Here is a 16,266-nt window from a genome sequence, read left to right on the forward strand (position 1 = left end):
TGTTGTTTGGTTTTTTTTGTTTGGGATTTTTGTTGGGGTTTTTTTTGGTATTTGATGGATTCTATTTCCCCACTGCTATCTGGTAGGAACATATAATCTTTCCTTCAGAAAGTATGCACATCTACAGGCAGTACAGAGAAATGCCACATGGTAAACTTAAATACAAATACACTCTCCCAAAACCTGAAATTAAGCTATTGTTATTACACCGTTCAAGGGATTGAATGACTACTAACCATAATTTAGCTAAGATCAAGTGTAAAATCTGTTTAATAATACCCAATACATCCTCTATCTGGGAGATTATATCCTGCATTTGCAGGGCATTGACTCAATAATCTAATAGGTCTTTTCCATCTCTGACTTCTATTAGCCTATGAATTATAACAAAAGGACCATTAGGCAAACCATAATTGTGGAAACAGCCTTTGACACATGAGACTAACTACTGCCATGGTACAGAAAAAAAGAAGAACCCTAAAATTAAAACATGGACAGACAATTGAAAGTAAAGCTTTCCTTTTATCCAAGTGTTAACTTGCTTGATTAAAATAACGAGAAAACCTCAGTAAGTCACAGAGAAGGCATCTTTTCTCTGCATCTCTGTCTGTTCACAGACGATTGAAAGTAAAGCTTTCCTTTTATCCAAGTGTTAACTTGCTTGATTAAAATAACGAGAAAACCTCAGTAAGTCACAGAGAAGGCACTTTTTCTCTGCATCTTGTTAGGTAAAACTGCCCTGTTTTGACAGCACTGCAAATGCTGTTTTGTCACTGAAGGAGGGACTGGGGTTTATGTGAGATACTTCCTTCAACTGCTGCATCTACACAACCAAACTTGCCCGGAGGTCCAGAATTATGCTGGCAGACTGCCTTGGTTCTGCTGGGGAAGGTCCCATGCCTTGGCTTACAATGAGCTTTACCTGGGGAAGGAAAAAAAGACAACCCAAAAAGCCCAGAAAAGGCACAAAGCACACAGCCAAGGTTCATTGCCTGTGAAACTGCTGGGAACAGCTCTGCTTATCACACATTCTTGCAAATAAGGTCATCAGCTTTGCAATAACCTTAGGGAAAAGAAGAGTTAACAAATGAAGTCACACATTTTAATACATTCACAGGAAATGTAAACCTCACAAGAGCCTAGCAGTGGAGACACCTGCAAAGAGAATCAGCAAAAAAATCAGATTTCATCTCCCTTCTGCAAGGGCTCATTTAGATTTCTGAGTGGATGCTGCTCATTGTGTTAGCAGTGCCCAGCTAGTGCTCTCCCTTGATATTGCAGGAGCTGCCAGAACCAACGTGAGACAGAAGGGCTGCCGACATGGATGTGTTATTTCTTCTGAGCATACATCCTCCCCTGATGGCACGTGCAGCTGTGGACACTGCACCCCAAGACAGTCCTTCCACAGGGGGGTTGCAGGACCTTTGTGTCCACCTGAAACTGACCAAAGACCTGGGATTCATATCAGATGTGTGAATAGCTGAGTTAATTCCAGAGCTATTCACTGAGCGAGAAGGCAACCACACATCGAAGTCCTGCACCGAGGCCTCGATGCTCTCAATGCACCTGCACAATGCTTTCGGCAGGTGCACAGATCCCCAAGAGCGCAGAGATTTAATATCGCAGGTGAGGGAATGAACACACCACGAAGTCCTGTCTCAATCCCACACTTTCACAGTCAGTACTGCAGGGAAGTCACCCCTCCATTCACAGAAAGGGTTAGAGGAGCTCATCAGCATTTGGCATCAGCAAAGCACCACTGACACTAGACATGAACCATGATCACTGCCTTTCTAACAAAAATCACAGCTTTCAGTTTTTTGTAAAATTCCTCAAGCTTAATTAATAAGTACTTTTTTACATGAACAACTATTCCTTTTTTTCCATTACCTTCTAATACAACGGTTTATGCAAAACACATTCATTAAAGACAGTTCTGCAGTATCATCTGTTTATGCTGCTATTTGCAAATACTGCAAAGAAAAAGCACTGGCTAATATCTTACCTTTACAGATTCTACTGCTTCCAAGATGCCTAGCTGTAGAAACTGCAAACTGGAGCCAAGCCCATGCATCCATTTGTTGTATAGGGCTCCTCGCACAGCTGTGCCACTGCACCATGGAGCAGACTTGCAGCACATCTGCTCGGCCAGCCCCAGCCCTCTGTGCAAGGATGCTGCCAACTGCCTTGCCGTGCCAAACCGGGTGGCAGAGCGGGTTTATTATTGTTTATGAAACAGAGGGATATCCAGTAGGGATTAGGAGGACTCTCAAGATCACTTCTGTTTGTGACTCGAGCAGGATTTGAAAACAGGTCTTTTCAACTGGCAGTGAGTAAAATTATACATTTCTGCAACAACGTGCTTAGAGCTGTATTAACACTTTCATTTTAAAAATCAGTTTTCCAAGAGGTTTATGAGTTGGCAGCAAATATTCTTCATGAGCTAACAGCGGCCACACCTGAATTATTTTCTCATTAAAATCAGATCCTGAGAAATACCCATGCAAAGAGCCTGTTGACAGAACAGAACCCATGAAAAAGCATATGGGCAAAACCTGCTTGGGTTAAACAAGAAAGCTTTACCCATTTACAGTGATGACATGCTTGCTTTCATCACCTGCTGTACTTTATAGCCACCGAGTTCAGCAAACAGCCACAAGCAGTACAGGAAACAATCCTGCACTCGCAGGAGCGACAGTATGAGTTTAATAGAAATGTTAATATTGACTCTATCACAAATACAACAACCACATTTAAACAGGCTACTCAGTATTTCATTCTGCTGGGCTCCTGCATTCAGAGAGCCTGGGTTGCTCCATTTCGCCTTTTCACCTCAAGCACGTTTTCCAGTTTTCATTTTGTCCGCATGCCCCATGACAAGCTCATTAAACTCAGTTACATTTCCTTCCAGCTCAGATTTAAACACTGTTTCTTTAAACTTACTTCTTTCTCACCCATACCCGTGGTCTGCATTATTTCTGCACTAGAGAGCAAAGCAAGAGTTAATCTGGAAAATAAAGTCATCCTGAGCCTGGCCCTAATTCCTGGACCAGGCTTGTCTCAGGGGGTCAGAGCAGGTTGCATTCACTTATCAGTTTCTGTAGGGCCATCTCCAACCTGTTTTTTTCAGCTGTCTTTTTTTTTTTTTTTTTGGAGTTGCGGGGGGGGGGGGGGGGGGGGGGGGTTGATGGGAGAAAGAGGAGGGAGAAAGAGGAGGAGGGGAACAAAAAACCACACAAAAATATTACTTTCATCTAAAAACATGACAGACTTGCTGTCTGCCTTCCAAATCACCAGTGCAGATGCTCAAATACCCTGAGCTTACCACCATCAGCTGTACCAACGTCCCCAGAAGACTTGCCCAGAGCCAGCCTTACCTTGGTGTTCCACTCGTGGCCCTTCCAGCCATGCCAAGGTGCTCACAGCCTGGCCCTTTTTAATTCATCTTTCATGTCAGATTTTGTGAGGCACCACATTACAAGTCAAGTACGTTGCTACCTTCCACATCCCCATGCACTGCTTTGTAATTCAGTCTAAACCACTGCATTTGATGGCATGGGTTCTTCTGCATTAAAAAAAAAAAAGCCTCATCACTCCTATTTTTCTCCATGTTTGGCTGAAGAGAGAACACTGCAGTATTAATCCCAATTAAATATTTGCTTGACTTGTAAATGAATTGTGGATGTCCGAATAAAAACAACACGGGATTTCTCTCTGAAATTGCACTCCAGTGCAAAAATATCTGTAAACATTCTCAGGGTTTGTGCATCTTCTGATCACCACAGAAAATAAACCTGCTTGGAGGGTCCACAGCACAGCTACTTCTAGGATTACAAAAATAATCAGTCCTATTTCACCCCTTGTTTACTGAACCTGCATCTTTCTTGCCTAAGACTTTAACAAGGCACAGACAGCAGATGCTTGTAGTTCATTTTAGCTAACAATCTCATTGGTTTCACTCATAACTTTTTCCAGATTACTTTATGCCATTATTTCATATTTGTTTTGCATTTCTGTTAAAAACACAACTCGAACAAATGTCTTACAGGAAACATGTTTTTCTCCCTCACAGCCATATTGGCCACTCACAAACGATTACAGAAGTAATGTGAACACATTTACCATTTATTGTGCGTTATGCATATGTATATATATTTTTATATATATACGATGTTTATATATATGATGCTATACTAACAAGTCCTTAGTTTCAACAATTTGTTAATGCCAGTATACTCATGTGCTTAAGGTTTGTAAAATAGAGCCCAGTTTCAAAGCCAAATTTGTAGTCAGGTAATGAAGCCACACCAGTACTCAGGAATCACATCCATATTATATAGGGAAATACACAGTTTTACAGTAAAATAGTAAAAGGCATATTACAGCATCTAATCACTCAGCTTCCCAAAATGCTTAGCTGCAGCTGTAGGGAAATACTGTCTTTTGGAAATAGGAGACTCTTGAACCTTCACTAAGCAACTTCACAAAACCCCACAAAAAAAAGCATTATTTGCAGGAGCAGCACATTCTATGTCCATGGACTCAGCAGATTCCTGCTTCTACACTTCTATGCTTGCCATTTCTTACAACAGGAAGGTAAAATTGTCAAAACTAAGGATGCTAAATTACTTAAATGGCTCTGAAACTAGCTTACCCAGTATCTTAACACAGGTATGGCTGCTTACAAAAAGGATGTTCAGAACTGGAGAGATGTATTTAAAAAATATGTGTGTATATAAATATTGTAAAAAAAAAAATAAAAAAAAAATTAAAAAATCAGAGTTTGCAAGGCTACCTGCTTCCCCAAGCTTTCCAAGGCAATGCCCTGATGTCAGTGCAGCGAGTGCCTTCCACAGGCTGGGAGCACAGAGACTGTGCATCTCACCACAGGCTGTAACCCCCATGCTCAGCACCTCTCAGCCCTTCTGGATCCTACCCCAGGAGCAAAGCGACCCGGCCAGGGCTGCCAGGAAGAGCTGCTCACCTGCCCTTCTGCTGGGAGGCAAGGAACTGTCGTAGCAGCTGAGAGGGAGCAAGCAGAGATAAAATCAGGAGAAATATCTGGGACAAAAAAAATGTCAACCCATACCAACTGGGGGACAGTCTGAAAGAGAATAACATTTAGAAGCAATCCTACAGAATTAGCCACATCGGTGTTAACACAGGGCGATCCTCATGTCTTAGAGCTACCGAATCACCTGCAGAACCCTCCAGCAGAGCTTTGTAGAGGCAGCTGCGTGCATCTCGAGAGAAGTGTGACACCCTGCCTCTGTGCAAGCAAGCGGGGTTGCAGATTGCACCTCTCTTTCTAAATGCTCATGCTTCCTGTTTCCCAGGAGCACATTTAAGAGGCAGAACAGGCAAGGGTACAGGTGCTGTACCCATTATGATACACGGAGCACACCTTGCCGCCGCCACAGGCCTTGTAACAGCTCAAGAGGGCTCCAGCTACTGCTTCCTCCTTGCCCCATGTGGAGATCGCTGGAACACAGCATGCCCTCCAGCTCACACACCAAATATCGTGGCTGTTCTCCATGTTCCAAGCCCAGATCGAGTACAATCAAGCAGACACTGCTTTGATCTGAATTGCAGAACCATCCTGTTTTAGCTGCAGTTCCACTCCCCACACCATGACCCAAGCCCATCCCTGGCTCAAGGTCCCCTCCCCAGAGCCAGAACATTCCCTGAGGGGCTGCTGGTATCCACTCACTCCTCCCGCAGCAGAAGCCCTCGCTGGCCTTTTACGTTTTACTCCAGAGCTTGTCGCTTCACTTTATTTCTTTATGAAGACGCTGGAGTGTCCCTTGGTGTCAGGTACATACCTTAACTCTTTAAGCAAGATGTGTCACAATCAACACCGGCCTCACCTCTTCCTGTCTGCACGCCATGGTGAGCACCACCAACACCTAATCCTGGAATCCATCCATGCAACTGCCGTATCACCAGTTGAGCAGCTGTTTCAGTAAAAAAATACAGGCATTTCTCTACATTTGATTCCAGATCCAAACCATTTTTGCATGTTTTTTTGGAGAATGGGAACACATGGAAAACACTTTTTGCCATTTATTTTACAACCGGATTACAGATACATTTTATTGTCTACAATTCTGGGTTGTCATAGTATACAGTGTAATTTGCATGGAACATTAAAATAATAGAATAATTAAAACTTTGTCTTGCTGTCTCTTTGTAGAAAACCAAGTTAGTCAAGAAAAAATTAGCTAAGTAACATTATTTAGTATTTATTAACATGTGCATGCCCCTCTGCCTTTAATAAGATCTGCAACGAGCATTAAAAGCTATTTTTGCCGGTGCTGTAGAGCAGATTTGTCCTATTAAAGCCATTACTTCAATCACCAAACCTGAAGTGCTGCGATTTAGAACATTAACTCAGCACACGCAGCAATCACCACTGCTGCCGAAAACTGACTGTAACAGCCACCACCGCAGTGAACCGGAGGGACTGAGGCCCCAGCCCTGCCAAGAGAGGTTACACAAATAAGCTGTGTGGCTACATAAGAAAGTTGTTCAAGTATCATTTCCCCTAAACAGAAACAGGAAACTCTTTCTGCATCCTCAAAGCCACTCCATCATGAAAGAGGGAGCTGAGGATAAGAGCGTTAATTGACCAAACCACCCAATAACGTTATAGAAGTTCTCTCATCTTAGTGAGGGTCCCAAATTTACCACCGAGATTCGGTGTCATACAAAAAATATCGTATACAGGTGTGGAATAAAAATTAGAAATTATCTGAATAGACATGAGGCCTATTCAGCTAAACATATTGTTTGCATTTATCCAAAACTAGTTCTATCATCACTCACTTGGTAGCCTGGCACGTTCTCCATCTTACAGAAAACACTGCACTGGCAACTCGAGCAATCGCAAATCATCTTGCTGAATTAAGCAGGGCAGCCGTGCTAGTACTGTAATAAACCAAATACATTTATATTGCATCTGCATTAAGTTCTAGTTGTGCAGAAACCCCTTGCCTCCAGATTTTCACAAATCTGTATGCCTGACATGGGTTTTTTTGCAGGAGAACACAAATCACCTGTTTTGTCAAAACCAGCTCTTCCAATCCTACTTACACCACATTAAAACGTAACAATTCCATAATTTACCTAGAAATGCACTTTAAAATAAAATAAATTTAAAAAAAAATAAAATCAAACAACCAAAACAACCCCAGACCCACAAAGCTGATGTTTCTTTGCAGATCGTTTGTCTCCAAACCAGCCCAGACCACAACAGTCTGGCAAAGGCTACTACTTACTACTAAAATAGGGGAGGAAAGACAGGGGGAAATCAGAAAAACAGAGAGAGAGAGCACACCATATAGAAAATGTCAAATATGTCAAAACATTCATGAACACCAACATCTCCCTCTGCACCACAACCAGCTGTAAAGGTTACGTAGGGCTAACGTTTCAGCAAGTGCAGATTATGCAGCAGTGGGTTTACTTATACATAAAAAAAATCAGCTACAGGTGCATCCAAAGTGTTTTCACGTATGCAGCCGGCACAGAGATTTCTACCATCACAGAAGTCAGAAGGGTAAAATCACACAAAACATGAATTTTCCAGCTTTGACACAAATTCCTCTTGGCTGCTCGCTATGTATGTGACATATACAATGAGGATAATTAGGTAAAAGACTAAGAAAGCAAATGTTGCTGATTGCATTCCAAAACTAATAAAGCTCCTACACGGGTCTCGTGCCTGCAGTAATTCATCTTCCTGGTGCTACGCTCAGGAAAGGTGGTTTCAGAATACGTCGCGACACTTTCTTGTCCCTAAGTCACTGATGGTGAATTATATCAGAATTACCTCAGATGAGCACAGTTTTATGGAACTTGAAGCGTAACACATGCAAGGCATACACAGCATTACCCAGGCCCCCAGATAAATGGAGCTTAAATTAAATATCTCAAGTTGAATACGATGTACTGTATAAGCAAACACCTGCCCTGAGCTCATCCCCAGTTTGTTTGTCAAGTGTGTAAAACCTGGTGTGCGTGGGGGGAAATGCCACCTTTGTGTAATCTTCTCATCCTTCCACAGCAGGAGGAGAAAAGTGCCCAGTGTGGAGAGAAACAACAGGACCATCCACCACAGACCCGCATGGGCTTTGCTGGAGATAGAAATGTGACTTTTGGATAGAAAAAGCATGCAACAGTGTATTGAAGGATTAACTCTCCTGCGGACAGTGCAATTGTATGAGAGAGGGAAAAAAGTGAGGTTCAAATCAACCCAGCGGCCTGATAACAAACTACAAAAAGGAAATCCTGAGGGAACAGAATGGAATGGGTTTTGTCTGCTTTCTCACACTAGACAAACAGAAAAAGCAGTAACAGGTTTTATAACCAGCACAGAACTAAAATAATTAAGACAATCACTAATCGAAAACATTGTAAGCTTGCAGAAATAAAACCCTTTCATAAATCCTCCTAGTGATACTACCACTTAAAAACTACTCCTTCAGTTCCATATTCTGTGTTGAGCTTCCATTACAAACATTTTTTTAAGTGTCTCCACACAGTGCTTGCTTCTTTCCTTCCTTCTTTCCTTCTCTTTCTCCTTTCCGGGGGTCTGCAGAGCCAGGAATAACACAGACTCCTGTCAGGGAGCCCCGAGACTCTGGTAGCCCTTTTCTCTCGGCCCTGCCTAGCCTGCCGCAGGAGACCCCCTCCCGCGGCACGCCGGGCACCGCGACGTGGCCTCCCGCGCCATCCGTGCGGTGCCCAGTGCTTAGTGCCCAGAGATTAGTGCCCAGCCCGCCCCTGGTCACCCCGGTACCGCGCCGGGCCCACCAGTTGGGAACCGCCGGAAGAGGATAAACCCCGACAGCGAAAGGAAAGGACCGCCGGGTGCGAGGCGGCTACTCCGGTGGGAGGGCTCCTACTCTCCCCCAGCTGCGGGTCATTAACGGCGCTGGAAAAGTTCTCGCCGAAGCCGCCTCGGGGAGCATTCGTTCAGGGAAAGCAGCTGGTGTTAGAGGGGAAACGGGAGCGGCAGAGGCTGCGGTGAGAGCTGAAGTCCCGGCAAGCTCAGCCCCGCGCCGGCGGCAGCACTGAGCTCCGGGAGACAGCGCCCGACCTTGTCCCGCGCCGCACCGCTCACCGGCGGCTCTGGCTGATGGCCCCGTCTCACGGTTCTTCTTACGAATCCCTCGCCTAACCAACAGCCACCAAGTCCCTATCCAACAAACCCAGGGAGTCCCTTCCACTAACCCACCCACCCACCGAACAGCTCCAGGGCTCGCAGCTCGCCCGCGCCTCCCGCAGCGAACCGGGGTACCGACCGGCCGCCGACCGCAGCCCGCCGACGGGCCAGCACCCCGGGGGTCACACACACACCCACTACGGCAACGATTCCCTTGCTTCCGCGGGTGAGCGGTGGGCGCGGGAGGTGCGCGGTCCCTCGCTTCCCCGCATCTCTCACAACCCGCATTTGTCTCCCGTGGGTCTCTCCATGGCAAAATGATTTCGGGGTTTGCACTTTATCCCCCCGGGCATTTGATTTGATTTTTTTTTTTTTTTTCGTGGCGCAAGAGGCTGAAGTTTCCTAAATCCCCAGCCGTGCCGACGGAATGGAGTTCCCTCCTCCCGTTCTGTCCTCTTTCCCGGGACACCCGTGCAGTGTTGAGTATCCCCGTCTCACGCCAAGCCCCCTTTCTCCCCGTGCCCCCCGGGAAGCTCCTCAGCGCTCAGTGGAGCCGCCCGCTCCGGGAAGATTCCTGGGAACCGGGACTATTTGGGAGGCAACGAACGAGCAGCCCGGGCGCAGGCACCCCCTGGCCGAGCCCCCCCTTTGCTACGCTATCCCCGAGCTCCCGGGGAGCCGAGCTCGGGGTCCGCGGTGAAGGCGCTCGCCTCAATGGGCGGTCTGGGGATGTCGGGGCGCCGGAGGGAGCGACGCGGGGGGGAAGAACCCACCTCCGCGCGGCGGCTTCTCATCTTCCTCTTCCTCCCGCGAAGCAGAGCGCCGGCGGCCCCGCGGCTGGAGGGGAACCGCCAGCTCGCCCGTCTGTCCGTCCGTCTGTCCGTTCGTCCTCGGGGCGGCTCGCTCCGGCTTCGGCACCGGCACCGTCCCGCGTGGGGGAGGCGGGAGGCTCCGCTCCCCACTTCGGCGGAAAGAAGGCGAAATTCCATTCGTTTACATGTTTTATTGTTGTAAACATTAAAATCGTCTTTCTCAAAGAAAGAGTTATCGAGAGGGAAATAATGAAATAAAACAAATAAATCAGCGTTTCAAACGGTCGTACACCACGGGGGGGGGGGGGGGGGGGGGGGGGAAGGCAGTGACTCGTACCGTGTGCCACACCGGAAACGTACAAAGAAAACCACCACAGAATATGGCAATATTAAAAATATTACTCGAAAGTAAAATAATATATTAACCGACAATTTTAGACATAAAAAACCGGAACAAAACAAACCAAAAATTCAAAGTGCTCAGTAATTTCCAGGGAGTTATGTATATTATAAGCACTCTGGAAACAGTCAAAAGCTGCTGCATGCAAGATTTGTTTAGCTTTAGACAACAAAATAATCAAGATATAAACTTCTTTTTTTAATCAACATCAACAGTACATACAACACTTACAAACAAGGGGTGTCGGACGGTGTTTACAAACACGATGTGTCCCACTGGGGAGGAGTTCAGGGTTTGTAATACTTGTGCCCACCTATTTTACAATTGAGAAAATGTTTGAAGCTTAGATAACTACCAGTCTTTATAAAAGCTAACAGACTACATAGTGTCTGAAATACTATTTATAGAATATAGACATTACTGAAATAGCAAGTGCCTATAACATTGTCACCCTAGAGTCATCATCATGCTTTCCTGGTACAGAGAGATTTAGTTTTCTTTCTCTTTAGTCTTTCTCTTTTTTCTTTTTATTTTTTTTTTTTGCAAACACGTTTAGCTTTTATTTTTAATTATTTTTTTAGAATTGTTTTCCATATTTCTTTGTAAATAGGCACAGAATAATTTTTAAAAAGCCAAACTGCATCTGATAAATTTACAAGCCTTCGCCTTCTTTAATGACATGCCACCCACGTAACATTTAGGTTGTGTATATATTACAGCTTTCTTTTACAGCAGAAAACTTTAGTCTTTAGGAGGGTGAGACTTGTGGGTCACCTTAACACTGTCACTGTGTGAGTCTTAGCTGCGTTGCCAGATATGTTCATCTTTTTAATCAGAAGTCCTTAATAATAAATTCATTTATAAGCTGATAATAAAAAGTTTATACCATGGTGTTGTGTAGTCCATGATCTGCATCCATGATGGCCCAGAGCCAAAATGCCCGCTCAGGTTCTGCCTGCAGGAGTTAGCAACACTGGGTTGGGGGGGGGGGGGGGGGGGGGGGGAGGTGAGCACCCAGGGGTGCCACTAGGGGCCCAGGCCAAGTCCCCTTCAGCCAGGTGACATTTCTGTTCAGTGCAAGTGCACAGGAAGAGTCTTAAAAAGGTAAAGTGTCCAGAAAAAGTTTGTCGATTATTGCTGGCGGTGGCACCAAATCTTCCAGTTTCAGGTAGAAAATGCGCTGCAGCCCCTGCGTGCAAAGCGTGCGGAGTTCGGGGAGCTTCCCCAAGAGTTTGGACAAGTAGTTGGGGCGATTCAGCCCCCCGTTATTAAAAGTCACATGGTCTTTCAGACAATTCACAATCTTGTTTTGAAGCTCTTCCACCCTCTTGGGTTCTTTAAGCCCATGCCGCTCTGTAAAACAGAAGGATGTGGGAGGTTATGGGTGGGAGAGGGAGAGGAAGGTGGCAGGAGGGGAATGGGAGTTGCCAGGGGGCTGAGGGGCACTGACCTGTGACCATGGCCAGGGCAGCGATGCAAGAGAAGGCAGAGATATCGATGTTCATGTTTTGCAAGTTGGAGGAAAATTCAACAATGGAATCAATCCACTCCCCAAAGCCGCGGACGCACTGCAACCGGTGCAGGACTACCCCGTTGCAGAAGATAAGCTTGCCCTCCACTGGGTTTGACCTGGAAGGAATGTGACATCCCCAACATGAGCAGATGAATGAATGAGTAAAAAGGAAAAAAATCAAATAGAGGAAGAAAAGAAAGAGTAGGAGAAAAAGAGAGAAGGACAAAAGATAAAGAGGGAAGGTGAGAAAGAGGGAACAGTGGGAGAGAGAAAGGAGAAAAGGGGGGAAAGAGAGAAACAGGCAAGGGGAGAAAGAAATAGACAAGGGGGAAAGAAAGAAAGAGGCAAGGCATGGAAGTGTTAGAGCTAGAGATAGGTGGAGGCACAGAGATATAGAGATAGAGATATAGAAATAGAGATGGAAAAATAGAGAAGAGTAAAAGAGAATAAAAGAACAGAGAAGAAAGATTTAAAAACAAAAGGAAAAGAGAAGATGGGGTGAGAAAAGCTAAACAGCTAATTACTTGAAGAGCAATAAATGAAGGATTTAAGAGGCACCTAATTACTGAGGAGTTAATAAAATGCAGATCAGTGGACCCTGAAAGGATCTGATTCCATAACGGCCCAGAAGCCCCCCTCGGGTCCAGGCACTCACCTGTATGCCAGCCGCAGCACAAACAGCTCCAGGAAGGCAGATTCGAAGAGTAGGTCCTGGTCTGTCTTTGGGAGGTCAGTGAAGCCAGGGATTTTTTCTGCCCATCCTCGGATGATCTCCATAGAGCCAGTCAGGAGATCGTAGAACTGCTGGATGTGCTGAGTGTCATCTCCACTTATCTGGTAGTCGGGGTTAGCCTGGAACTGGAAATCCATTTTGAAAAGCGCTTAATGAGGTTCTCTAAAGTATATAACCCGTGAAATTGCTAGCCCCGTTTCTAGTCGGGGAGCTGGGTTTTTACAACAATTAAACCTCACTCTGACCAGGGAGAAAATTAGACGTTCTGGGGCAATTAATCCGGTTAGGAGCAGCACTCCAAGGCGGCCGCTCTCTGCACACAGAGGCCAGTGTGTGCATGGCCCGTGTGCAGCCACAGGCAGAGCCCCTGCCGTTTGCCCCAGAGCTGGCCCAGGGCAGGGGGGGGCAGCCGGGTCACCTCTCCCGGGCCACGGGGCGCAGGTAAGTCCCTACGCGAGCTCGGTCCAGCTTACCCTGGAATAGTCCAGGCTGGTCATAGCCGGGTTGGAGTCGACATGGGCTCTCACCAGCGCACTGATCAGACTCACCGGGGGAGAGGGGGGAGAGGGCTCCTGGGGGCTCTTCGGTTTGGATGGCAGGCGACCCCTCCGGCCTTTGAGGCTGTCTGTGCGCACCACTGCAAGAGAGACAGGGCTCAGCCAGGGCCCGGCGCGGTACAGCCCAGCATGGCTTGGGAAGCACGGCTCCCACAGACTCACACTCACCCTCCTTCACCATGCCGACGGCCAGGCACTTCTGGAAGCGGCAGTACTGGCAGCGGTTGCGGCGGCGCTTGTCCACCGGGCAATTCTTGTTGGCCAGGCAGACGTACTTGGCATTCTTCTGCACTGTGCGCTGTGGGGGGGACAGGACCAGGCAAGCAGCATCAGTGGTCAGGTCCAGAGGTCCACTCCTGGGCCACCTCGATCTCCCCAGCCTCTGTCTTTACTTCTTATTCCCCCCCCCCCCCTCTTTTTTTTCTCCTTTTTTTTTTTTTTTCCCCCTTTCCCAGGGCATTTAACAGGAGAAAATTGATAGCGTTAACATTTGAGCTAACCTTGCAGCTCCTAGCTGTGTTTTATATGCCAAGAGGAGGAAAGGAGACGCTCGGTAAATACAAATCCGTGGGCATTCATATTATTTACATTCCTTGGAGACCTCCTCTATTTAAAATGATAAGATTATTCAATCAGGATGGTGAAATAAAGAGATCACTTAATGTTACCACAGGGAATTCTGTTCCACATGGTTAGCTCAGACGCAGCTCTCTGTCCTAACCGATTTCCGTCTGAAGGGGAAAGCGGCTGCTGGCCCCAGTGCCCCCCCGCTGCCCTGCCTGTCACCCGCTGCCCATTGCCGATCACCCACAGCTCACCTTGAAGAAGCCCTTGCAGCCCTCGCAGGTACGAACACCATAGTGCTGGCAGGCAGCGTTGTCCCCACAGACAGCACAGAGCCCCTCGTTGGAGGGGGACCCCCGTGAGGGTGGCGAGGGCACCTGGCTCTCCAGCAGCTGCGGAGCATGGCCCAGCTGCAGCCCCGGGAAGGCCATGGAGGGCTGCTTGCGAATGGGGTTGGGGACTGCAAAGGCCTGTCCGTCCACAGTGTGGTGGGCCCCGGCTGGCTCGGGGTTCATGGGGACATGGAGTGGCCCGTCAAAGCGCATCTGGCAGCTGGAGACAGGGGTGCCGGGGGGCGACTGCTTGAAGGAGAAGAGGGAGAGGCGGGAGACAGGCGTTTTGCGTTGCTCGAGCATGTGCGTGGTGGCCACATAGTTGGGGTGGAAGTTGTGCAGGGAGCCAGGGTCGTCCCACACGGGGCCGTGCTGCACCTGGAAGCCGGGCGTAGAGGGGGTCGGGGGCGACGAGGGCTTGTAGTACACGGAGCCTGAGTGGGACATCATCTCCTCGGACTGAGAGGGGAGGTGGCCGTGCTGCTGGTAGCCATGCATCTGAATGTCTTCCACCTTAATGGAGGACTGCTGTCCGGAGAGGGGCATTTGGTACAAGCAAGGTGGCTTCACGTCGTAGCTTGTGTTGTAGTTGTCCATAAAGGTACTGAAGCTGGGGAGAGAAGTGGTGGCAGTGATTTCAGTGTTGGTGAGGTCCATGCTAAACTTGACAAACTCCGGAGTTAAGAAATCGGAGCTGTATTCTCCCGAAGAGTGGTAATTGTAGCTCTGGGAGGCCGGGCTGGCTCCTTGAGGCGAGGACCCATACTGAGCCTGAACACAGGGCATGGCTGGAAACGAAACATGGTCATGTACACTCGGCCGCACAACGCGCTCCCTCCGCCCGCCCCGTCTCGTCCCGCCCTGCTCCGCGCCGGGCACCGCGATCCACTGCCGCGGGGGAGGAACGGGGTCGGCGGCGAGAACCCCCCTTCCTCACCGCGGGAAAGAACCGCACAAACCTTCAGCCGGGTGAGAGGCGTTTTCGGGAGAGCCGAAGGCGGACAGCGTCGGAGCTCAGCGGGGAGCGGAGTTTCCGCGGCTTCAGAGCACGAAGGAGGGCTCCAGCCTGCCCGGCGCGCTGGCTGAAACACAGACACACCGACCGGCTCTTCAGGCGTTACGGGGCGGCGGCGGAGCGCGTAGAGTCCCTGGGTTGGGCTCGGCTCGGGGGGGGGGGCTTTATAAATTGGGAGGAAACTTTCCACCGGCGGCTGCGCTCGGCTCTCGGCCACCGCCGGGGTTGCCCCGCGGTGTCAGGTGGAGACAAGCCGGTCCGGTTTTCCGCCTCTACCGGCAATGCGAGAGGCGCGTCCCCCGGGGGGAAGCCGGGCGAACAGCCGAGGCTCTCGGGGACCGCGAGCCGCCGCCGGTGCTGGGAGAGTTGACAGCCCGCACCGGGCAGCCCACGGGTGACACGCGGCCACGGGCGGTCAGTCCCGGGCTGGAGAAACGCCGGGCGCGCCGCGGCACCCTGCTCCCACGGGCGATCGGAGGAACGGGAGCGCGAAGGCGCCGCCGCTACCCCACGCCCCCCTCCAGCGCCTCGCGCGTGGAAACCCGGTGTGAGCGTGGGAACGGGGGCGGACGGACCGGTTGCGCACGCGGGCACTCACCGTAGAGCGGCGGCCCGTGCGCGCATCCAAGTGCCGGGCGGCGGCGGCAGGCAGAGCGGCGTCGGCGTCAGCGTCGCGCCGGGCGGGCGAGGCGGGTGGACTGGCCCTTCCCCGCAATGTGCCTTTGTTTATGTGGGCTCCCCGCTCCACAGCCAACGTGCGCCTCGAGCCCCTGCGCGTCACCGCGCGTCACCGCCGCACCCACCAATCCGCTCGCCGAGGGGCCGGCTCGGCCCCGCCCCCGCGGCAGCGCGCTCCCTTTGGTAAATTTCCGACGGTGACGTCACGCAGCGGGACACGCCCCGAGCGGGCGCCCCCTCGGTCGTTCCCCCCTCCGCTCCCACCCCCCGACGGCAGGGGAGCCCACGGTGCCGCAGCAGACCCGCGCCGCTCCTCGCGCCACGTCCACGCGCGGCACCTTAAGCGCGAGCGGGGCGTGGCCTCATTTGCATAGAGGGCGGTTGCGTCACTCGCCGGGCGAAAGGGAAAAAGTGAGTGCGGGGCGTGGCGGCGGCGCGCGTGTTCCCCACCCACCCACCCACCCCGCGTCACCATTGACGCAACCGCCCGACGCGC

At 49.5% G+C, this 16,266-nt stretch overlaps 2 protein-coding genes across 3 annotated transcripts in view; one reads left to right on the forward strand and one right to left on the reverse strand.

The window, feature by feature from the left end:
* The window catches only part of KCNJ3 (potassium inwardly rectifying channel subfamily J member 3), a 650,962-nt gene that overhangs the window by 411,888 nt on the left and 222,808 nt on the right, over window positions 1–16,266 (forward strand). The gene's annotated exons all lie outside the window — the stretch shown is intronic.
* Window positions 10,155–15,965, reverse strand: NR4A2 (nuclear receptor subfamily 4 group A member 2). 2 transcript variants are annotated; one of them, XM_061445821.1, is made up of 8 exons: window positions 15,691–15,965; window positions 15,037–15,159; window positions 14,000–14,865; window positions 13,350–13,479; window positions 13,173–13,261; window positions 12,547–12,749; window positions 11,829–12,007; window positions 10,155–11,731 (listed from the first exon to the last, which is right to left on the reverse strand). In XM_061445821.1, exons 3-8 carry the CDS (start codon window positions 14,861–14,863, stop codon window positions 11,475–11,477), a joined length of 1,722 nt encoding a protein of 573 aa, XP_061301805.1. In that variant the 5' UTR covers window positions 14,864–14,865; window positions 15,037–15,159; window positions 15,691–15,965; the 3' UTR covers window positions 10,155–11,474. The 2 variants fall into 2 exon arrangements, with proteins under 2 accessions (XP_061301805.1, XP_061301796.1); XM_061445812.1 differs by having other exon boundaries at window positions 13,098–13,261; window positions 15,691–15,964.

The sequence above is a fragment of the Pezoporus flaviventris genome, unplaced genomic scaffold (assembly GCF_033815535.1).
Source record: "Pezoporus flaviventris isolate CSIRO_AGI_PZ_B2104156 unplaced genomic scaffold, CSIRO_AGI_Pfla_v1 ptg000001l, whole genome shotgun sequence".
NCBI classification, from domain to species: Eukaryota; Metazoa; Chordata; class Aves; order Psittaciformes; family Psittacidae; genus Pezoporus; species Pezoporus flaviventris.